The 24,363-nt window shown below is 45.9% G+C and overlaps 1 protein-coding gene across 2 annotated transcripts in view; it reads left to right on the plus strand.

Moving 5' to 3' along the window:
• Positions 1 to 7,576: 7,576 nt before the first annotated feature.
• Positions 7,577 to 24,363, plus strand: part of PLIN1 (perilipin 1) — a 28,295-nt gene continuing 11,508 nt past the window's right edge. The window contains exons 1-6 of one of the 2 annotated variants that reach the window (XM_015419260.1): positions 7,577 to 7,650; positions 14,296 to 14,357; positions 18,350 to 18,551; positions 19,267 to 19,349; positions 19,673 to 19,925; positions 22,645 to 22,817. In XM_015419260.1, coding sequence (XP_015274746.1) covers positions 14,313 to 14,357; positions 18,350 to 18,551; positions 19,267 to 19,349; positions 19,673 to 19,925; positions 22,645 to 22,817 — 756 coding nt within the window. In that variant the 5' untranslated portion in view covers positions 7,577 to 7,650; positions 14,296 to 14,312. Of the gene's footprint in view, positions 7,651 to 13,982; positions 14,156 to 14,295; positions 14,358 to 18,349; positions 18,552 to 19,266; positions 19,350 to 19,672; positions 19,926 to 22,644; positions 22,818 to 24,363 lie in introns of those variants that run through there. The other variant, XM_015419261.1, reaches the window with a different exon arrangement.

Here is a 24,363-nt window from a genome sequence, read left to right on the forward strand (position 1 = left end):
GACAAAATTCTGTCTGTGTTATGCTCCTGTGTCTTATATTAATGCCAAAGCCATCTACAGTGCCCTCTGTATATCTTCCTAGTCAGTATCAGTCTGTGCAACTGACCTGTTGGATGATCAGTCCATCTCAGGTCCAGTCTTACCCACAGCAAGCTAAAGCAGAAGGAGATATGGAGTGATACCATTAAAAATCCATCAGTAATTGCCAGTTATTAAGTTGATTTTGTGTTGGGGGGGCAGTTCTCATGGGATTTGGCTTTTCTTCCTAAGTATCAAAATCTCTTAGACTCTATCAGGTCTTCCTGTATAAGTGCAGAGCACAAGAATCATAAGCTTGTCTTCCTGATTCCTCGTTCTCTCTTTCTAAGGAAGGGCTCCAAAAATGTGGGCACATAGTAGGATGCCATCCTATCAGTTTTATAGTAGATGTATTAGTTTTTACTTTACATTTTTTAAAAGGGGTACTTTTTTAAAAAAGAAAAGAAAGGAATGCATCCTTTATGTGAAGTTGCCCTACACTGTCCAGCATCATATTCTTTTATCTGACTGGTAGTGGGTGTCTAAGGACTCAGAGAAGCATGAAGATTGGACTTTTTCCATGCAAAATATGTGCTCCACTGCTGAGCTATGGGCCATAGAATCTGTTTAAAGCTGTCTTGTATTGGTAGATCCTGGAGTAAAGAGTTCCTCTAGCAAGTACTGAGATGGTGGGGTAGTGACCAGTATTGCTTTTGCACCACATTCCAGATTATTGCTTAAGCAAGTAGGTCCCCTGTTACCTGGAGTTTTTTGCCCCTTGGGAATGAAGTTTTTATCAGACTATCAGAATAGTCTTTAAATTCTTCAACAGTGGCTCTGGAAGCATATTTAAAGGAGGTTGGAAGTAAATTTTCTGGATGGAATATTCAGCTTGGACATGGAGTCTAGCCCAACTCAGATGTTGACCCAGACCTAAAGCAAATTGCTGATCTTCATCCTCATCAATAAAGTAGGAACAACTCGATGATTGTGTCTGTTAGATGTGTTTTGGGCTGTGGTGGCTCAAGTGGTTAAGATGCTGAACTGCCAACCGGAAGGTCGGTAGTTCAGCAGTTCGAGACCCGAGTGCCACATGACGGAGTGAGCTCCCACCTCTGGCCCCAGCTCCTGCCAACTTAGCAGTTCGAAAGCAAGAAATTGCAAGTAGATAAATAGGTACCACTTTGGTGGGAAGGTAACAGCGTTCCATGTGCCTTGGTGTTTAGTCATGCCGGCCACATGACCACGGAAACATCTTCGGACAGCGCTGGCTCTTCGGCTTGGAAACGGAGATGAGCACCGCAACCCTAGAGTCTGATTCGACTGGCTTTCAAGCAAAGGGAACCTTTACCTTTACCTAGATGTGTTTTGCAAACTTTATTCTTTAATTACTTCAGGCTTTGTGCTGCTTTGGGCATACAGATGTAAATGAAAATGTGACTTCACTCCCATGTTATGAAGACAAAAATCAGACATGGGTTTACAGAAAACAATTGGATAATGTGTTTAATGTGTAATTGGGAGCTAAGGTTCTAATCTTAGACATGTTTCCCACTAGGAAATCACAGTATGTTCAGTGGGGCTAGTGTCAGGTAAATTGGCACAGGATTGCACTTTTCATAGGTAAGGAAGGAGCCCCTAAATGATCAAGGGCTGTGTGATCCCTTGTTGCCATACTAGAGGAACTGCAGGTGTAAAAAAGCTAAGGATACTTTGCTCTCTGGAGGGGCAGGAAAGAAGTGTGCAACATGGTGACTCTTCAACTGCCTTGCTGGCAACCTTTTGTGGTAGAGTTCAATGACCTCTCTCTTGATGCCAAACTATATTCCCCACTCCCACATGTTGATACTGTGAACTAAACCCCATATGATAGTGGGGGTCCATGTTTGGATTCCAAATTAGCTATAAAAAGCAGCTGTTTGAAAGTCGGGGGGGGGAGAAAGATGGGAAGGCAAAAAGCCCTTTTTAGGGTGCCTGGATTGTGCCTAAAAGATGCCTCAGGTCATAGGCATAGACTACGCAGGGGCTGGGGGGCTGATGCCTTCCCTGAAATTTTCCAGGGAATACCGAGCCTCCCCTGGGGGCAACCAGTGCCAGCCAGAGCCTTTTCTGGGTGGCCTCCTGTGCATCCCGGCTGCTCTTGTGCCTAAGGAGGCGGCTGCTGCTGCTGAGGTACCGGGTGCGCGGGTGGTAGTGGCGGCGGCTTCCCCAGGGCCCGCAGGGGGAAGGGGTGGTCATGCCCCCCTTCCTCGGACAAGGGCCGGCACCCTCTCGTACAGAGCCAGAGGGAGCGACTTGCAAGGCCTCCTGGGTGCACTGCCGCTGGGTCACAGCCAGGGCACAAAGAGGCTGCTCGGCTCTCTTCGTTGCTCCCCTGCCCTGGCTTCGTTGCTCCCCTGCCCCCCTTTTCCTCCGGAGGAGATGTGGAGAGAGACTGCGCTGGATGCGCTGCTCTCCCTCCGGTGCGCGGTGGCCCCTTCCCCCGGGGATTCACACTGACAGCCACTGTGTTCTGTAGGATCTGAGCCGCAGGGCCTTCTCTGGGCAGCGCCCTCCAGCGATATGTGGTCCCTTCCAGCCCACAGCTGCTTCGCTGAGATGGGATGAAGGCATCCACACATGGCATTAGAGTGTCAAGAGGGGACTGCTTTCTTTCCATCTCTTCCCTCTCTCCCTCTCCTTTCATTCTTGTCTCTCCATCTATTTGCTTTCCCTCCCTCCCTCCCTTCCCCATCTATTTGCTTTCTTTCCATTTCTCTCCTTTCTTCCTTCCTCCCTATCTGTTTGCTGTTTCTCTTTCTTTCTTTCTTTCTTTCTTTCTTTCTTTCTTTCTTTCTTTCTTTCTTGTCTCCCCATCTATTTGCTTTCTTTTCCTCCCTCTTCCTTCCTTCCTTCCTTCCTTCCCCATCTATTTGCTTTCTTTCCGTTTCTCCTTCCTTCCTCCTCATCTATTGCTAGGGGGTTCCCAGGCCCCCCTAAATTTCTGGGGTTGTTGTTCAGTCGCACAGTCAAGTCCGACTCTTCGTGACCCCATGGACCAGATCACACCAGGCCTTCCGGTCTTCCGCCGTCCCCCGAAGTTTGCTCAATTTCAATTTCTGGGGAGCCCCTCCCTAAATCCCACATGGCTCCACCTCCATAGATAGTGACAATTGCCTGGATGTCACTGGCTCCTCCCTATGATGTCACTGGGCCTCAGTTCTTTTAAGGACCTAGCATAGTAATGCCTCTGGCCCAGCCCCCCAAATTGGAAAGTCTACACTGTTGCCTCAGGTGGCATGTCTAACTGGGAAGCATTGTAGGAGGTGAAGAGTTCTCCCACCACTGCCAAATCCCTGATCACAAACTGTGTCACCCACTGCCTGCTTTGAATGACACACATGAATACATATATCCTGAATCAGACCCTTGATCCATTAAGATCAGTATGTCAGACTGGCAGAGGCTTTCCAGGGCCTCAGACAGAGGTTTTCCTATTGCTTACTGTCTAGTCCTTTTAACTGGAGATGCCCTGGATTGAACCTGGGACCTTCTGCATGCCAAGCTTTACTGCTTAACCAAGGCCTCCCTCGATTGTGACTGAGGATCCAAACACAGTGCCAGTGCTGCCATTGGGTTGACATGGTGGTGCAGGAGGAGAGGTAACTAGAGTCATGAACAAACTGAGATGAAACCTAATGGAAACAATGAAATGGCAAAAGGTTATCTGGGGCTCTGCCTACAAGGGGCAGCCAGCAGAGTTATTGCAATATTTCTATCCCTTTCTGCCTGATGCTGGTCTGCAACTGGTGGTGCTATATAACCCCTGTTCCTTCTTGGACACGGAGTGTTTGTATTGTGGCTGAAGGCTATTATTTTTTTTTTAGTGTTAAGTGCAGCCAGTGCCAAGAGCCAGTTTGTTGCTAAGTATCCAGGCAGCTGTTTTGGGGCTTCGGCTGCCCTTTCGACTTTGTCTGGAGAAAGGAATGACTCATTCCAAGGCTTGACAAAATACACTTTCACCAGGCTTACAGCTGTGTTGCTTTTTCACCTACATTTGTGTAAGTAATCGGGGTGAGGTGCACAGCAGTTTATAAACAAAAGAAAGAAGCCAGGCCTACAGAGGTTGGTTTTGAGGGAAGAAGGCAGGAGGTTTGGTTGGGGGGAGGGTGTCTTCCCATAGCTCAAGTTGAAGAGCTCATCAACTGGAAACTTCTAAACTGGCTGTCAGACTCCTGCAGCAGTCAGTTCCCAACAGCTTTCATTCAAAGAAGTAAAGTTTATTGAGAATATGAGAGTATGCAGATATCTTAACCATTTCATGTTAGAACTAACATAAAGCACATGAAGCAAACAGATATACATTGTTCAAGGAACCCCCCTGATGGCCTAGGGCCAATCAGAGCCTAGGTAAAAGCCCGCTAAACTAATGGGTCACTTTCCCCAGGAGAAATACTATACCAGGCACTGAAGGTCAGAAAGAGATAACAGAAACTAAGAAGACACAGCAGAAAAGAAATTTAACATTCCACAGTCACCCCACTCCCATGGCAGCCAGGGCTCGAGAGAGGCCTAGCTGACATTCTGCCTCCCCAAAGACTTCAGCCACCCGGCTTATTTGGATACTGTTTGTGAAAGGCACGTACAAGTTTAGAGGCATTGACATGACAGTCCAGTACCCATTCATTATGAGAGGGATCAAAGTCTTTCCATTTAATAAGATAGTAAAGGCAGCTACGCTTCAGCTTAGAATCCAAAATCTCCTCCACCTCTTGGTGTGGTTCACCATTCATCATCAGAGGTGGAGGGGCTGGTGGTCGTGGTCCACACTGGTTTGGGTCCGGGGCCCGTTTCAGCAAACTGAGATGAAATACAGGATGAACATCTTTAAGGGATTTAGGCAAATCAACTTCACCAGCACATGCCTTCTCCTGTATTGGAGAGCAGAAACTTGAGTCCTTGCATCCATGGGGGCCTGAGAAATTTCCTTTAAGCTTTGGGGAGACTGGGGAAGCAGCCCTTGTTCCTGTGGTCTGGCATCAATATCTATGCGGAGATCCTGGAACCAATTGCTTAGCAATAGAGGCTCAGAACGTCTCCTGAGTTTCTTCCATGCACCCTCCTCCTGTATTAGGTGCTCCTCCATTGGCTGAGATACCTTCCCCTCCTCCTCCTATTGCCCTCTCAAGAGTGCTTCATCTGTTCATGTACTCTTCACCTTCCCTTATGAAATGGAGTGTGAAGCGTGCCTCAAGTCCCTGTATCTTCTCCTCTAGTAGAGCTACCAACTTACATTTATTACAAGTGTAACTGTTGTTACCCTCAGGTAAGAATACGAACATACCACAGACTTTGCATGTCACTGCCTCAGCTCCCCCACCAGCCATGCTGCTGTAATCCATTCCAGAAACAGTTCAGTTTTTCTTGCACTTCCCTGATAACTCCCCTGCCACACTGCCTCACAAAACTAAACGCATGCAGAGGCAAAGAAGCTTAACACTTAAAGGATGTCAGAGCTACTCAGCTTCTTACAGAGCCCCCAGGCCTAACCCTCAGGCTAGCCAGAGGGTGGGGCCAGCAGTCAGCCCCAGGCAAAAGAGACCCTCCCCAATCAGCTGCAATTTTATCTGCCAAGATAAAATTTTATCTGCCAGGATAGGTACAAGTAGTGGCTTTCAGAGATCCCAGGATCTTGTCCACATCAATCACTAAAACTGGGTCAAAATGATCCATAAATAGCCCAGGTGGTGTTTTATGCCTTCCTTCCAGTGTACCTATGTTACAGATGACATACAGATCAGAGCATATTCTTGATGTTTTTTCAGCCAAAAAAACTTGGCAAAAGTATCACAGCTGATTGTCATCAACAACTGCGGAGCTACCTTGAACAATTGGGATGAATATGAACTAGCTGATGCTATAATAGTAGAGAAGTAATCTTTCTTTGCTGCCATCACCATTATTTCATAGGTCTTACAATGAGCTGTAAAGATCAGATTCAGTAAGAGTTCTCCGCCAGCTCTGTTCTAGACATCTCCCAACCCTTTTCCGATCACCCAGTTCTGTGGTAAACCAGGGAGCTGGATTTCAGCCCACAAGTGGGAGAGGTCGGTGAGGGGCAACCTTGTTTATAGCTTCTAGGAGCTTCAGATTCCATGTTTCCACTGCAGCCTCAATAGAAAATGTTTGGAATCCTAAAGTACCCCAGAGAATCTTGGAATCCAGTAAGATTCATGAGCTTCCATGGGTGGAACATCTGGGGTCTTTCACATCACCTGCTACCTGATCCTTTTAGCTGGAGGTGCTATGGACTGTACCTGGGACTTTCCACATGCCAAGCAGACTCTCTGCCACTGAACCACAAACCTTCCTCTGGAATTCACTCTGTTACAGGCACACAAAACATGTATAATAGTAGACTTGATGCGAATGTGTGCCACTTTACACATTCAGTCCAACATCAACATGGCATTACCTTGAGCATAAGAAAGAAAATCTTCCTTTTGCCACTCTGGTGCTAAAGGATAATGCTGGCTTAATTCTACACCCAGCTAGAATGATCACCTGTAAATTCACATTGAAAGATACTAGGGAAATAGGTCTCACTTTCTGAGATTTGTTTTGCATTGAAAAACATGAACAAAACCTAGTTTGAGTCCAGTAGCACCTTTAAGATCAACAAAGTTTAATTCTCGATATAATCAGATGAGATGTGCACGTGCACAAAAGCTTATACCCAGAATTATTAAACTTTGTTGGTCTTAAAGGTGCCACTGGACTCAAACTTTGTTCTATTGCTTCAGACCAACATGGCAACCCCGCCTGAATCTATGAACAAAACCTGTGAGCTGCTTCTATAATGTGCAGAGGAAATGGGGGGGAGGGGATCCTTTTAATATTATGTTAGTAGTGGAAGTAAAACAGTATTACTCTTATTCCAGACTTAATTATTCACCCAGTGTGTAATCATCGCCCTTTGGCATGTGGCATTTTACAGTGTGTCCTCAGGAATGCAATTTGAACTCCAGGTACCTATGCAATATGATACAAATTGACAAATAAATATTAAAGCAACATTTTAAAGAATTATAAGGAGAAAAGAATCTCCCCAAAGAGGAACTGGCAGTGGATCCCCAACAAGACTTTGGAAAATATGTATTCCTCCCCCCCCTAAATCTATGAAGGGAGGCATAAAAGTGAACACCCAGCTGAGGAGATGAGATTTGCCCCTTGGATCCTATCAGCTTTCCCACTTCATTTCACCCAATTACCCTCTTCATGACAGACCTGGTTTCCCATGACTTTCATTTACAATCACCTTAGGGATCAAAAGTGGAGAAGACCCCCCCCCCAATCTTTTGCACTGGAAAAGCCGGCAGGATCCAACCCTGGTTGTTTCTGCACAGCCAGTCTCACTCAGTGGCCGGTGTTTTGTAGACAGTCGTTTGCGTTTTATTGGCTGTAAGGGAGTTCTTGGCCTGGTTACCACAGAAACTTGGCTGATCACTTAGCCCATTCACTGACAAGGAGGGGCTTCCTGATGTTACTGTCTGGGGCAGCTCTTTTTTCTGCCAGTCTGCATTTCCAAGAGACGGCAGCAACACACGCTCCCTGCTCCTGGCTCCCTCCTAAAGACAGTGTGACTTCTGACAGGTGGGTATCTTTGCAATACCATTATCATAAGGTTGTTGGAAGTTCCAGGTGCGATGTCCCTGTGTCTCAGACTGCCAGACTGAGTGGCAAGAGAGGCTAGATAGCTGGATAGGCACACTGACCTTTCTTCCTATCTTTACTCCTCTGCCACTGTCCTCTTTGAAATGCAGATTGTGCTCTCAGGGACCATTTCCTCCTCCTTCCTCTCTCTCACTCACTTGAAGACAAGCTCTCTCCCTGCATGCACCTAGAGAGAGACATGCAGCACCATGAGGAAGATGGGCCTTTCGCCATCTGCTTCCATCCTTTAGCTAGTAAGTTAGTACTCTTATCATTTCTCTGCTCTTTCCTATCCAAAGTGCACTTCTCACTGAACTGCAGGCTGTGGAAGGTCAGTAGTTCAGCAGTTCGAGACCCGGGTGCCGCAAGACGGAGTGAGCTCCCGTCTCTAGTTCCAGCTCCTGCCAACCTAGTAGTTCGAAAGCAAGTAATTGCAAGTAGATAAATAGGTACCACTTTGGTGGGAAGGTAACAGCGTTCTGTGTGCCTTGGTGTTTAGTCATGCCGGCCACATGACCACGGAAACGTCTTCGGACAGCGCTGGCTCTTTGGCTTTGAAACGGAGATGAGCACCGCAACCCTAGAGTCGGATTCGACTGGCTTTCGAGCAAGGGAACCTTTACCTTTACCTTTATTTCTCTTCTGAACTTGCAATGTGGCTCTGTGTAGCTTTGTAAGCTGAGTAACCTGGTAAAGTGACACTCCTGCGTTTGTAGCTTTATTTAAGCACTCTGCTAACTAATGGTGACTGGACTAACCACACCAGTTAACCACAATAAAGGTGACCCTACAAAGCATGGCATTGGGGGTGGTGAGATATTTGCAATGGGTGGTGATTTCTTCCTGAAACCACTTTCTGCATGTATGGATCACAAGAAGAAGAAGAAGAAGAAGGAGGAGGAGGAGGAGGAGGAGGAGGAGGAGGAGATTGGATTTATACCCTGCCCTTCACAACCCAAAGGTGTCTCAGAGCGGCTTACAAATTCCTTTCCCTTCCCCTCCCCACAACAGACACCCTGTGAGGTAGGTGGGGCTGGGAGAGCTCTTGACAGAAACTGCTCTTTTTCAAGGACAGCTCTTATCAGAACTACGGCTTGCCCAAGGTCATCCAGCCAGGTGCAAGTGGAAGAGTGGGGAATCAAACCCGGTTCTCCCAGATTAGAGTCCGCGCACTTAACCACTACACCAAACTGTTGCGGGCAGGTGTGGAGTTCACAGCAATGACAATGAGCTGTGATCAGCTGCAGTTCTCTGACACAGGCACGTATTCACATAGCATGGTTCAGCAACACATTTATTTTTATGCTATTAATCTTTAACATATGGAACTGCTCTAGCTTTGATGGAAAGGGGAGGGGAACAGCGAAATAACAATGTTAGAAGCTATAAGAAAAGTCAGGTGAGCACGCTTTGTGCAGGAAGCTGCCTATGCTGAATCAGACCATTGGTCCATCAAAGTTTTTATTCTCTACTCAGACTGGCAGTGGCTCTCCAGGGCCTCAGGTTGAGGTCTTTCATATCACCTATTGCCTGGTCCTTTTAATTGAAGATGCCAGGGATTGAGCCGGGGACCTTCTGCATGCCAAGCAGACGCCATAGCCCTGTCCCCACTTTGATATGGTAAATGTCCTTATGTTTCTAAAAAGAAAGGTAAGGAGGATCAAGCATGACTGAGAGCTGTACCATCTCTTCTGGAAGTTCTTCTGTAGCCAGCCTCCTCAGCCCTGAAGCAGGGGTGGTTTTTCCTGAGAGACACCCCAAAACGACCTCTGAACCTCCACAAGCTGTGCCCTCATGAAGCCAGGCTTGGCTTAAACAGTGGCTTTTGCTGGGAGGCTAGGAGAACCACATCTTGGCTGAGAAAACTCCGGCCAAGTGAGGACCAGTGTTCCCTCTAAGCTGAGTTAGTGTGAGCTAGCCTGCAGCTCAAAGATTTTTGTCTTCGCTCAGGGAGGATGGCTCCAGAGCAAGCTAATTTATGCAGGAGCCAAGTCGCCTGCTCACCACTTTAATGCCAGTAGCTCACAAAGTAGAATTTTTGCTCACAGGACTCCACAGCTTAGAGGGAGCGTTGGTGAGGACTCTCCAGGCTGGCTGTTGTGCCAAGCACCCTCCATGCAAGCAACCCCCCCCCACCCACGTCTATCCTGTCAGCTCAGCCCAAAACGGACTAGAATGGGCAAGTCTCTGCCCTTGCCTCAGGCATCTTCTACTGACCAAATGGCTAGTCTTTTGTCTATCAAATGTACAGGCAGGCAGGGATGAAAAGCCTCTGGTCTGTGCTATTGTCATGAATGAAGTATGTTGCATGTTTCCATTCCCCTCTCCTGTTTCACCTATATGTCAGGGAATACCTTTGGAATAATCCTCTCATTCCTGTTTCCATATATTTGTCTAAGATATCTGCACTTACACCTATGCCAGACCTATCAAGGTAAACATTAACTTTCCATGTCTAGTGAATGGTCACCCATTCAGGGTCATCCTGCCACACATTAAGAAACATGCTCTGCGGGGAGGGAAGGGTATAAATCTTAATAAAATAAATAAATAAATAAATAAATGAACATCACTTCTTTTGTAACACCAGACCACTCTATTGTTCCAAAATGGACACCCCCAGCCCAACCATCCAGCACCTGGCTTAATCTCATTATATCCAGACTCTGCCTCTCTGGAAGCTCATTGGTCACATCAGGCCATACCCCTCCTGACAACTGCACCTCCTGGGACACCTGATTGGCCCAGGTAATCTATTGTCTTCACCTGAGACCAGTCCCCAAAGCCTTCCATTGGTCTGCATTGTTTTCCAATGTCTATATCCATCAGGCACATGGCCTCAGTGTGCCTGTGCCCTGATGCCAACTGGCAGTCCACCCCTAAACCTCTGGGTTTAGGCCATAATCCCTTCTTCATGGACCTCTGCACATCTGGACAGGTAGTATCACCCCATAACTGACCCCTCTATTAGCCCCATAACTGACCCCTCTATTAGCTATCAATCACCTCTGCTTTCTTAGTTCTGTATTGTGTGTGTGAATGTTTGAATATTGTTTGTATGCTTGAGAATATTTAGTAAAGAAATCATTATTTTAGCTACCCAGTCTCTGTGTCTATTCTTGGGTTCTTGGGAATTCTAACTCCAGTATACACAGGTCATGATCCATTCTATATGCCTATTGCCATTTTATATTCATAATTCCCCAAGCTATTATTAAGAAATAAGGCAATTTGGCTAACACTTCCTAATCACCAATGCTGTCGCAACAAGCTATGGCTACTGTAAAGAGAAAAAGGACTCTGTACATGCTTAGATGCATCTTTATTATCACCTCAGAGATTCCAAAACTCCATCCTGGAACTGCAGATAGATTACAAGGGTCAGACAAATTAAGCCACAAGTGGTACTTTTGTTTTAATGAGTGTGTTTCTTTCCCTCACATTTTGGGTTGTACTATCACAGAAGCAAAGAGTAACCAGGAAAAACAACAACAAGGAGCTTTAGGTCATTCCCTACCAGCTGTGGAAGAGAATTCCCTCTATTGCAAGAAGGCACATTTTCCATACTGAAACTTCACTGTTAACTGTTCTGTTTAGTTTGGGGTCAACTCTATTGCAAGATACCTATTTATAGTAAAATTGGGCAATAGACAGTCTGTGGGCTGGATATAGTTGCCAAAGCTATTCTCTCTCTTCCTGGTGTTTTCAAACTGTCCCACCTTTTAGTACCGTCTCTGTCTCTTGTATTTTGTGTGCAAATGAATATATATTTCCACATAAGCCATACTTCTAACTACCAACGTGGACATTTTCTCTGGGTGAACTAATCTTTGTGACTTGGGGATCAGTTGTAATAGTGGGAGATGTAGTCAAGAAGGATATAGACAACCTGGAATGTGTTCAGAGAAGGGCAACAAAGATGGTGAGGGGTCTGGAGACCAAGTCCTATTAGGAAAGGTTGAAGGAGCTGGGTATGTTTAGCCTGGAGAAGAGACAACTGAGAGGTGAGATGATAATCATCTTCAAGTACTTGAAGGGCTGTCATAGAGAGGATGGTACAGAGTTGTTTTCTGTTGCCCTAGAAGGTCGGACTAGAACCAACGTGGTGAAGTTAAATCAAAAGAGTTTCCAGCTAAACAACAGGAAGAACCTCCGGATAGTTAGAGCGATTCCTTGGGAGGTGGTGGGCTCTCCTTTGGGAGTTTCTAAACAGAGGCTAGATGGCCATCTGACAGCAATGCTGATTCTGAACTTACGCAGACCATGAGAGGGAGGGCAGGAAGGGTTACATTAATGCTTAGTTCTTGTGGCCCTTTTTTACACACGCAGGGAAATGCTGATTGCCACTTTGGGGTCAGGAAGCAATTTTTCTCCAGGCCAGTTTGGCTGGGAATCCTGGTGGGTTTTTGTCATCTTCTGGGCATGGAACAGGGGTCACTGGGGGTGTGGGGGGTGGTATTTGTGAATTTCCTGCCTTGTGCAGGGGATTGGACTAGATGACCCTGGAGGTCCCTTCCAACTCTGTGATTCTATAATTCTGAGCTGATGCCTGCCACAAGCATTAAGCAAACTTTATCCTGAAGATAGCCACCCACCATTGGGTCCTAGACCACAGTCTAGAAGGGAGGGGGTCCTCCAGCTTTGGTGAGCCTGAAGACACTTCTGGAATGTTTGATAGTGGGCAACCCCACACAAAAATAGTTGTTATGGAGGATGGAGCCCAGTGAAAAAATGGATACCACAGGTGTGTGGATAGAGGGAATCAAGTCTTCACTATGTGACTTAGGCTTCTGTTTTCAAAGAAAAGGAAGGGTTTACTCCCTGCAAACCCATAAACCTCTATAGGGATCAACAGTCTTTAAGGACCAAGAACCTACTCAACCATTGTGGTCATTTTCAGGGGCCCTTCTTTGAGTGCCCCATCCGTCTGAGAGTAGACTAGTAGAAACCCAAGAAAGGGCCTTCTTGTATGAGGCACCAAAATTATGGAATTCCCATCCCAGGGAGGTGCACCTGTCCCCTCCTGTCACTGTCTTTCACCTGCAGGTGAAGACTTATCTGTTTCATCTGGCATTCCCTCCCTGGCCCTGTTTTCTGTGTATGTGCTTTAACTGTGTACATGACCTGTTTAATTTGTAGTTTTTGATTTCTTTTATTCTATGTATTTTAAAAGCTTTTAATGTTTTCAATTGATTGCTCTCTTGGGGACATTGAACTGGTGGAAAGGCAGCATAAAAATGATTTAAATAAAAAGTAAATAAAAATAGGAAGAGGCTGCCTAGGCCTGAGACATAAGAAATTCTGTATCGTAGGGTTGCCAAACTCCATGTGGTTCCTGGAAATCTCCCACTATTACTACTGATCCCCAAGCCACAAAGATCAGCTCACCTGGAGAAAATGTCCACTTTGGCAGTTAAACTCTATGGCATTATGGCCCAAACCCCGCCCTCCTCAGGCTCTACCTCCAAAATCTCCAGGTATTTCCCAACCCGGAGATGGCAACCCTAATCTATTAGCCAAGCTGATTGTACATGCTTGAGTCGTGGCACCTTTAAGACCAACAAAGCTTAATTCTGGGTACAAGTTTTCATGTGCTTGCACACATGCCTACCTGAATCTATGTACATGCTTGTGACACACTGGCCTGAAGCAAACTCAGCACTTTGTTAGTCAGTGGACTGTCAGGGAGTGACTAAAGTTCCCTGTTTTTATTTTTCATTCTATTCAAAATGTCTTGGTCCCTGTTTTTATTTTTCATTCTATTCAAGACCTCTTGGGTTTTATCCAAGACTCAAGAAGCATGAACATATTAGGATGAGCACTATGTTACCTATGGATGCTATGTCAGGGATTGCTGACCTAGAAAGTGGAGTCATTATAAGTCACCCCTGGTTTATCATTTGAGATCTTGAAGGAAGAAATCTGAGTTTTCCATGCCAATCAAATAGTTATTTTTTGCACATGTAATATGGGGATCCTTATTTATTATTATATTGCATTTAGAGCCTGCCTTTCCTGTGGGATTTATGTGGGATTCCTGGATAGTGTCTCCCAGGAAGAAACCCTTACCAGACCCCAGACCTATTTAGCATCAGCATGGTTGCTTTGTCAGATAATATGGCTGCCAACTCCTTCTTGGGAAATTCCTAGAGACTCGGGAGTGGTGCCTAGGGCAGGTGGCATTTGGGGAAGGGATGTAGCTCAGGAGGGATGTAATTCCATAGAGTCTACCCTAAGAATCTGCCATTTCCTCCAAGGTGATTAATCTCTGTAGTCTTAAGACCAATTGTAATTCTGGAAGAACACCAGAACCAACCTGGAGGCTGGCAACAATAATTCATACCCTGGGACTCCACATCAAGTTCCTTTGTCCAGAGCAGTTTCTTCTGCCTGAAGTTGCGATCCTAAGCAGTCCCTTCTAAGTGCACTGAAGTCCATGGACACAGTGAGTGTTAAAGATTCCAGCCACGCCCGTAAGAAAAGCAGGGCAGAGACACACTTAAGATTGTCCTGAAGACTTTGCTGGAAAATGCACGCTTTTGTACACAACTTAATTCTCTGCATATTACTTTATTACTTTTATAGGCTGATGTTTAGCAACAATGCCAGCCAAAAGTAAGCAGGCTGTGGTGAACAGAACCCTCAAGGTAGGTTTGCAGGTGAAACCAAAGCAGATATGTTGTGCATTTCAGAAAACAAATATGCAAACTCTATCATTTAAGTATGTGATTATTGTGCCCCATCATTCCTGTAGATCTCTAATCACAGCAAAAAAAAAAGTGCTGAGATGGGTATTGGCAGCAGATAATTGCCCATCTGCATATTTCATCAAGGGCCCAGTTTCTCAGAGAGAGATTTAATTATGAGCAGAGCAAGGACCCATCCCTCCCCTTGGGAAGAAGAGTCCCGATTAGGAAGGTGCTGGAGGACAAGCCGTTCTGATATTTTCATTCAAGGTGTGAACTTTTGTGTGCACGCACACTTTCCCAGATGATGAAATGGAATTATATATCATAGCTGCATATATAGAGAGGTGTCTTGTTAAATTAGCATGCAGAATAGTCAAGATATTTTTAACAGAGAAAAAGAATGACAAGCTGGGTTTCTGGTTATCATCTGTTTGGGTTCAACTGGGGGGGGGACAACATAGGTAATATGTCAGAACTGGAGATTGTTTTGACATATTTATTACCTATGTTGTTTTTCCCCCTCAGTTGAATCCAAACAGATGATAACCAGAAACCCAGCTTGTCATTCTTTTTCTCTGTTAAAGAAATATCTTCACTATTTTGCAAGCTAATTTAACGTCACCCCTATATATATAACTATGATATATAATTCCATTTAATCGTCTGACAAAGTGTGTTTGCACATGAAAGCTCACACCTTGAATAAAACTTTGTTGGTCTTAAAGGTGCCTGACTGGACTCAAACTTTGTTCTGTTGCTCCAGACCAACACGGCTGCCCACCTTGATCCTTCTGATGCTTGGCACTTCAATCACAGTTGCTCAAGGGAAGAATCATCTGTCTGTCTTTAAAATTCATGCCAAGCAAAGTTTAGCAAACAGTCTGTTTAACATTTTTTAGCTTTTTGACATCTCCAGTTCAGGCTGTGGTGGAAAGGGGCCTCAAGTTGCAGCCTACATGACAACCTCCTGGTGTTTTCAAGGTTGTTTGCCACTGATTCCCTCTGTGTATCAACCCTGGACTTCCTTGATGGTCTCCCATTCTAGTACTAACCAGGGCTGAACCTGCTTAGCTTCCAAGATCCAATACTGAAATTACACAAGCCTTTCCTAGGGTGGAGAGAATAGACAGATGGCAGGCAGAATAGACAGACAGGTGAGAAAAAAGGATAGGGAGTGTATTAGCAATTGATGGTTATTAATAATATAGCATCATCAATGGCACTTTATTGAGAATATTAAGTTTAAAAAAGACAATCCTCTGCCCTGAAGATCTTACAATATATGCTTCAAATACAGTGGAACAAGGAATCAGTATCAGTAGATGCAGAGAGAGAATATAGGCTTATACTCTTCCATGAAGAAGAGAGGATCAGGATTACCATTTGTGGATGGACTATGAGTTTGACTCAATGTGCACATGCACAGCTGATGGTGGGGCAGAAGTGGTGCACTGTGACAGTGCAGATCCAACAGGACTAAAGTCAAACCAAAGAATCTCTGCAGTAGAAACTGAAGGGGGGGATTGTGTGAGCCCAGCAGAACCAGTACAATGTACAGAGTGCCCACCAGTACCAGTGCAATCACAGAGTGCCCAGCAGAATCCAGGGCCAATCTGGCAAGGTCAGCTCAACAGGACTGATGTTAAGCACAGAATCACAATCTGGGGGGTTTGGAAGCCCTGCAGAACCAGTACAATATACTAGTGTCCAGCAAAACCCAGTGCCATTGGCATCACAAGCTTAAAAGGACTGATCTCAAAGCACAGAGTCACAAATCCAAGTGGGGGGTGGGGGGATTTTGTAAGCTCTATGCAAGAAAATGGGAAGTGAACACAAAGAAACACCCCAAAGGGATGGGGACCCTCTTGAAACTGACATGACTAGTTTGAAACTGATGACAGTGTTTCCAAGGCTGGAGAATTCCACCCCCTTCTTGCTTTGAAGTTTGGTAAAATTTTATTTGAGTGGAGACAGTCTGTCTGGAAATGTGTCCATTCACCAACGGGCACCAACCTCCAGGAACTGCTGGAAAGTTTGTGCCAGCTGACATGCCACGAACTTCAGTCTGCAAACCATGAACTGGCCAAAATTCATTACAAACTTTAGGTCATAAGCCAGTTTGTGCCCATCCTAGTCAAAGCAGTCATGGGGGAGGGGCACTTGTACTGAGACTCTAGGGGAGCAGGATGTCTTAATCGAAGGGTAGTTGCCCCACAGGGGAAAACATATGGGCAATCTGTAAGATGTATGATGTTACTTGATTCTTTATGGTAATTCCCCTTTGCCCCGCCACCTGGATGCACGTTGCCCAGCATCACCCAGAAAAGGGCATTCAGGTGATGCGTGTGGCTGGGAACATGGGTGGCAGAACACAAGGGGAAGGACACATGGTTGGGCAGTGGTGGAGGGTCTACAGATGGGTGAGGAGGGGCATGGAATGTGATGCAATTGGGAATGGCAGTGGAGAGGGGGACCTTGACAACTCTCTAATCAAGGCCCTCTAATGCCTGGAAATTAATTTAAGCTATATGGTAGAGCGAAACTAAAATTACAGAAAGGAAAATGTCTAGTAAATACCTTTCCCTAGAACAACTGCCTACTTACTGGGAAATAAAACTAAAAGTGAGGGTTAATAAATATATGAATCTGCTTTTGTTCTCTGCAGTGGAGAAGCAGTGTGGGGAGCTGAAAATGTCCAAGCAGGGACAGGTCCACAAAGTAGAGAAGTGAGAGGCCAATTGAGAGGCTGGGGTAACAGGATGAGTCTCAAAAGTGAGGCTGAGGGATAATACTTTGTACCCTTTTGCTGAGTCTAAGGAGGGGATAAGGTGTTGGCATCGGAATGTGGTTATGATAAAAATGTGATCTTTCAAGCATAAGCCAGCCTGAAAATAAATTCTTTGTCTATATGGTAGAGGTGAGTTTTCTCATTTTGCATGGAGAGTGTCTAAAGTGTTCCCATGGGGAAATGTAGAAGTTAGATATGGCTGGGCACTTGTCGTAATCAGGAAACAGCCGAAAACGTCCTGTCCAGTTGCTGAGATATGGAGAAAATTGCTGAAATCAGTCCATTGCTTATTGTTATAGAAACCTGGGTTGTTAGTTAGGACGAAATAATCTGGGGGAAAGCTCCATAATCTATGAGGAAACTGGCCCTCCACTGCATCACTCTTAAGGCAAGTATTTGCATGATTGATAGAGGACTGCCCTACATTCCTTTCCGCCTTAGTGACTCACTGTCTTTTGATATCACCTTAATTCAGGCTTCCTCTATTGTTTCTAGGCCCACACTGAGGTATACTTATGTACAGAAAAAGGGGGAACAAGCTGTGAAAAAAATGGGTGAGGGCCTTGGGGCATCAGTTCCACCAAGGAAGTCCAAGGTTGCTCTACAGAGGCATGTAATGGCAAACCACCTCTGTTCATCTGTTGCCTATAAGGCTGACATAAATCAGCTGTGACTTGAAGGGACTTTCCACCAACCAAAACCACAATAAAAAAAACAAAAGAAGGTTTCCCCCCCCCTCCCAAGACAATTCTGTTCTAAATCAGCAACAGGCCACAGTCTTCCTGTGGGAAATGCCTGCAGGCTGGTGCTGAAATTCCTGGTGCAATCTTCCTGGGTAGCCAAGTCTGCTTGCAGGTCATGGGATCAAATGGCCCTCAGCTGGAATCTACACAGTGACATTCTCAGGGCTGCCAAAAGCCCCGAGGCAAAGATTCCTCACACCACACAGACTCAATCCAAACATGGCATGAAAACAAATCTCATAACTTGTCCAGCTCCACAGGTCCCCATGGTGACCAAGAGGCCCTGATATTCATGGCTTCATGACATTTGACCATGGTTAATTCTCCAGTCACTATTTGACTGGTGAGCTGACTGGTCAGATTGCAATATCTGAGCAATCAATTGACCAGCATATTGACTCCAGTGTCCTCCTTTGCAGGAGGATAATGCCTTGCAGAGGCTCTTGTGCCTGCCAGTGGTGAATTCAGCATGCAACAGCCTCCAAAAGACATATACCACTACCAAAAAATCTCATCCTCTAGTGGCATCAATGTGTGAAGCTTATGAGAGAGGGATCCAAGCTGTCAGCTCTCTTGTCATGTGGAGTATGAAACCAGTGATACAGAAGCTAGAACCTCAGTGTGAGTGTTGCGCATGTTCTTATATTACAGCATTCTTCAGCAGTGGCAGTGCTTTCTTGCAAAATGCTTCATGCCAGCATTATTGAATTCTGTCAGTTTTACTGCATGGTTGTTCAACAACTGTCAGTAAACTGCCATTTGTATTCTGTGTATGCTCTGTGTAACCTGCCTGCTGTATGATGGGGGGGAATTAGCCTGCATTGCTCTGTTCTCATCCTCCCTGTGCGCTTTATCTCTTGGTTTGACCTTGGAATGCTTTTGCTGCCTTTGTAGTAGGTAAGACTGTGAGAACTGTTGATAGGGCCATTCCCAATCTGGCTGGTGTGAACCAAACGGCTGAAAGGCTATCTCCCGTCTTGGTTTTCCCCCCCGCTCGAATTTCTGCTGAGCGCGAACTGTATTCATTGGCTTAACCCTTTTTTTTAACTGTCTATGTCTGTACATGCTTGGCTTTGAGTTTCATTCCTGACAATGACCGTGAAAGTGTATCAATAGTGACTTGTATTAAAGCAACCTATTCTTATGAATCGTTGTGGACTGCAACTGCTCTATTGAACCTGACAACAACATGAACACAGTTTCCTACTTTTTATCTCAGGGACTCCTCAGAGTCGCTACAAACATGGAGTGATAAAAAATGATTTTGTTGTTGCATCCAAGTTTTGCCTGACATCTTCCAGACATTGAGCAAACAATGGTTTTCTTTTTGATTCAGTTGCAGCAGCCAATGTCTTGGCCTGCCAAGGGTTGGATCACTTGGAGCAAAGGATTCCTGCCCTTCACAAGCCAGTGGAGGAAGTAAGTTTTTAAAAAAAGCTCTACTCTATTCAGTCTGGTTATTCAGAGGTACACTGCTTCTGAACATTGAGGGTATATTCAGCACTTGTGGCTAATAAATGTTGCTAGACCTAGCCTCTGTGAATTTGCTTCTTTAAATAAGTAGCTGTTCTTTGGGTAGTGAGATCCATTATTGCTTATTATTCTGTATTTCTCATAGGTACCACCCACTCCCTTGGCCAGCCGATGAGACCCTCCAAGCTCCCTGATGGGACCCCTTTAGATGTACAGCACAGATGTTAGTCCAAGGTGGTCAGGACTATTTTCTGTCATTTCTCCTTTAGGTAACCTCTGAGCTAAAGGACTCCATCTGCACTCATGTCCAAAGCACTGTGCACTCTATAGCTGATGCCCTGGATTGGATCTTGGGGCTGGCTGCAGAAAGCTGTGAGCAGGCTCAGAATACCATGAGAGATGTAACCAAGGATGCCAGGAGCAGTAAAGTGAGCCACTTGGCTGAAGCAGGAGTAGAGACAGCGCTTGGAAAGGTGGAGAAGTTGGTGGACCTCCTTCTTCCAAAACCTGAACACAGCTCAGGTGAATAACATTGTCTGACTTGTCTGTGACTGGTCTCAGGTATGTGCTAAAAGGAAACTGAGCAGCTTGACTCTTAGAGAAGCTCAGGCTATGCAAAGATGGTTCTAAAGGTCCTTGCATTGTTCCCCTAGAGGTGGAGGAAATGTAGTGGTCATTACATACATATGTAAGTGGCATCAAGTTGCAATCAACTTATGGCAACTTCAGCAAGGAGCTTTCAAAGCAAGTAAGCAGAGATGGTTTGCTATTGTCTTCGTCTGCAGAATCTTCCTTGGTAGTCTCCCATCCAAGTACCAACCATGTTTAGTTTCTAAAATCTGATGAGATCTTGCTATATCATGCCGCCTTCCCTCCATAGCAGTAATTAGGATCTGCCACAAACTGTGCACCCTACTCAGGAACTTGGATTGCTCTCTGCAGAACTCCAAGTTTGGAAAGAAGGAAGCCTGCAGACGCAAAATGATATCACATGCTACATAAAAATAATCACCCCTACAGAGTCAGGTGAACACTGCTTCTGGCTAAATACCATATCTCCAGCAATGACTAGCATTAATTAAAGTATAATAAAGGAAGTGTAGGAGTTTCTGCATTTCAGTACCAAATGAACTGCCATGGCTTCCCCCAAAGAGTCTTAGGAATTGTCATTCTGTCAAGCTGCTAAGAATTCTTGGTTAGAGATTCCTAGGACATGGACATACAGCTGTGCAATTAACACATATTGCCCTGGAGAAGGGCGCTAAACTAAGCTGTAGAACAGAGACTTTTTCATGTAATCTTTGCAACTGTCTCCCTGAGGAAAAGGCATGATCTTCACTCTATTCTGTGGTCTACGTGCTCCAGTTCCTGGTTTCTCGGTGTTTAAGATACCAAATGGTTATGGTAGAGATTTCCAAAACAACATCATTATCTTCTTCTTGGCTATCATAAATCAGAGCTTTTCTCTTTTCAGTTGACAGCTGGTATCAATAAATGTGCCCAATACATGTGCCTTCATTCGCCCAGACACCTTGTGAATTCCACATGCAAATGTCATTTTACAGTAGCCTGGGATGCTTCAGTCCCCTTTATAAAGTACTGCCACCTGTTGATTGAGGGTGGTTGTTGTTGCAAACTGTGTGGCATACATGCAATGCACCTTGGAGCAAAAATATGGCCTATACTGTAATTTTTTCAATAAGGGCCCAAGAATCAAAAAGCAATTATTGCCACAAGGTGGCAAGATAGGAGATATTTCCAATTGTTGAGGAACTTCACTGCAGCTCTCAATTTCTGTTAAAGTAGACCTGGGAGTGCTACTTATAAGGACTGAGATAACAGGGATGATCTTATCCTATACGTAATATATAATTGTCTTATGTGTTGGCCATTTCTAGTTCTCCCACTGGCTGTGCTATGCACTCCATCAGCCATTGGCTCATCAACCGCCACTCAAGAGTACTCGTGTGCCATTGGCTGGGTGCTGGGTGCTCTCCTCTTCCCCGCCCACTGCCACTGTTCCCTGTCAGAATAACTGCCAAAATGGCTGCCTGTCCTGACGAAGACACTTCTCCTGCTTGACTCCTAACTAACTTTTCCTTCAGTGGCTGTTGCTAGGCAACCAAGCTTGGTTCTGTCAGTAAAAAGACAAAGGAAGGAAACCCTTTCCAGGCCTTTGTGAGGAACTCATTAGGGTCAGTCCTGACTAGAGTTGCCAGCTCCAGTTGGGAAATTCCTGAATATTCTGTGTCTACTAAGGAAGCCAGTCTAAAGAAGCCAGAGTTTGGGGAGGGGAGAGGTCTCAGCTGAACAGAAATGCCATAGAGCCCATCCTCCAAAGCAGATATTTTCTCCAGGGGTGGAAGAGATCTGTTGTCTGGAATTCAGTTGTGATACCTGGCGATCTTCTGGCTCCACCTGGAGGTTGGCTACCCTAGGCGTAGCAGTTAGTGCTTCAGAACAGGGTCTTGCTGTGGAAGTTGAGTGGGTGATTTTGGACCAGTCACAGACTTTCAGCCTAACTTACCTCACAGGGTTGTTGTGTAAATCAAAAGGGGGAGAGGAGAATGATGTAAGCTGCTTTGGTCTCCATTGTGGAGAAAGACTGTACTTTTCCTCCAGGGGAATCATTGCTGCCAATCTCCAGGTGAGGGCTGGAGATCACTTAGAATTAAAACTGCTCTCCAGATGGTAGAGATCACGGGCAGATAACAGTAGGTTGATTGTTGGCTGGGAAGGAGATAGAGTTGCCAACTCCAGGTTGGGAAATTCCTGGAGATTTGAGGGATGGAGCCTGGAGAGGGTGGGGTTTGTGGAGTGGTGGGACCTCAGACAGGTACAATGCCATAGACTCCATCCTCCAAACCAGCCATTTCCTCCTGGGGAACCATTGTTGCCAATCTCCAGCAGAGGGCTGGAGATCACTCAGAATTACAACTGCTCTTCAGGTAGCAGAGATCAGTTCCTCTGGAGAAAATGGTGGACTATGTATCATTATATCCTGCTGAGGTCACCACAGCAAATTGATGCTGAGTGCTCAAGGCCAGGGCACTCGCCCAGAGCCTCTTTCTAGAGCTTGTTGAATTTATTTCCACAACGGGCCTCATTCCTAGTGTATATATGTTTCTTAAGTTAAAAAACTCCTTGGCTTTCTCCTCCTACTGATTGGCAGATATACTATGATGTCACAGCAGGTTTGGGAACCCTCTAAATGTCCATCTCTCCTCACTTTTTCTTCTAGCTCATGACAATTCAGGGGCTCGTGTATTGAGGGAGGGATCTCCCTCCAGCATCTTTGGAAGGATCAGAGCTGTGGCCTGCAGTGTTTCTCAGTATGCCTACAGACAGACAACCCAAACCATCCAATACACCAGCAACAAGGGACAGGAATGGGCTATGCGGATTCCAGGCCTGGTAAGTGACTGTCATAGTATTTTTTTTGCCTCAGGTGAACCTAGTGTTTGGCTTTAGTCCAGAGTCTTCAATCCTTCTACAACTGGGAGCCACTGAACTACAAGCACATAACAGGAAGTTGTGTGGCTATCAGACTCATATGATAGGAAGAGGAGGAGCTAGAGGTACAGCCTCATGGGGGGCTCCATGGCTGTCAAGCTTGTGTCCCCTACCTGGAGTGGGACTGCCATCTGCCCTGATTGAGGTGGACCTTCAGGTGCCGCAGGAGGCCTGAGAATGGGAGGGACAGAAGTTGTCTCACCTTAACTCGCCTTCTTCCTGTTGGATCTCCCGCCTCCCCTCTCTCCCCCTCCTCCTCTCCATTCTCTTCCCTAGCCTCCACATTTGGCTGTCCTATATCCTTCCCCCCAGTCTACACCTGCCCTTCCCAGGGATTGGTGGTTGGCTCTGTCTCTCAGCCATTCAGCGCTCCCATTGGTTGGCTGGGTTGCTGTCCTCCCTCTCATTGTCTTCCAGTCGCTACCCCCCCCAACTTCCCAGGCGTGTTTGGAGTGGTTGCCTGGTGTCTTTACAAATGCTTTGGGCCCTGCCCTTTCCCAGCAGTGTTTCCCTGCACCTGCTCCAGTCCCAGTCTTGGTGGTGGGCCCATCCTGTGGTTTTGGGGGATGCTGATGCCCTTGGAGCATAGCTGGGCAGTGTGTCTCTTCCCCTGATTCCTTGCCTCCCCAGTAGCAGTCAGATAGAGCATTGTGGTGCAGCCTCCAGCCAGCCCCCCATGTCTCCAATGGCTGTGGGGTGATGCAGGGCATCTGGAATACTGGCTGCAGGAGGAGAAGGCTATCAGCAAAGTTGGATAGTGTGGCCTCAGATGCTTCACCCGGTAAGGAGGTTGCGGGGTCTGAGCTTGGGCACCTTCTTTGAGGTTGCCCCTGTCGCAATGGAGGGGTGTCTTCCCCCTCAATCTCCAGGATGGGTGAGGCTGTTCCCAGAGCATGGCACAAGGACATATGAACCATTGTACTGGTGGGGGTACCTGGAACAAATGATGTCTGGCAGAGGGAAGAGGAAGAAGGCAAGGGAGTGAGTTGCAGAGGGGTGTGTGTGTCTCTGAGCCTGCCTTTGCTACTATTTTGGCTACATGCAAGTTTCCTGAAAGGGATACTGGATAACAGTGTTGTATGGAAGGCTTAAACCCATTCTCCCCATTAACAGCAGCCTCCCCATTAACAGCAGCCTCTCTCCGAATCAGGCCCCTGTTTATATGGAAATCTGTTTCACTCAGGAACAACAGAACATGTAGTTAGAGCCCAATACATCCCTTTATATCCTGTGTGATGGTACAGGCCTACTCTGGTCTGCACACACTGTTCTGCCCACCCCTCCTTGGCTGCTGCTATTAAATATTGGATTTGAGGCAGCTCTTATCAAACAGTGATTTATTTTATTCAGCTCAGAACACAACAAACAACCCAGCAACAATCCCCACTTATGTACAGTAAAAACAACACCTCCTGACACAGTAATAACCAATCATAGCGAACACTAC

This window comes from Gekko japonicus, unplaced genomic scaffold, assembly GCF_001447785.1.
Source record: "Gekko japonicus isolate JY-2015 unplaced genomic scaffold, Gekko_japonicus_V1.1 scaffold111, whole genome shotgun sequence".
Taxonomy (NCBI): domain Eukaryota; kingdom Metazoa; phylum Chordata; class Lepidosauria; order Squamata; family Gekkonidae; genus Gekko; species Gekko japonicus.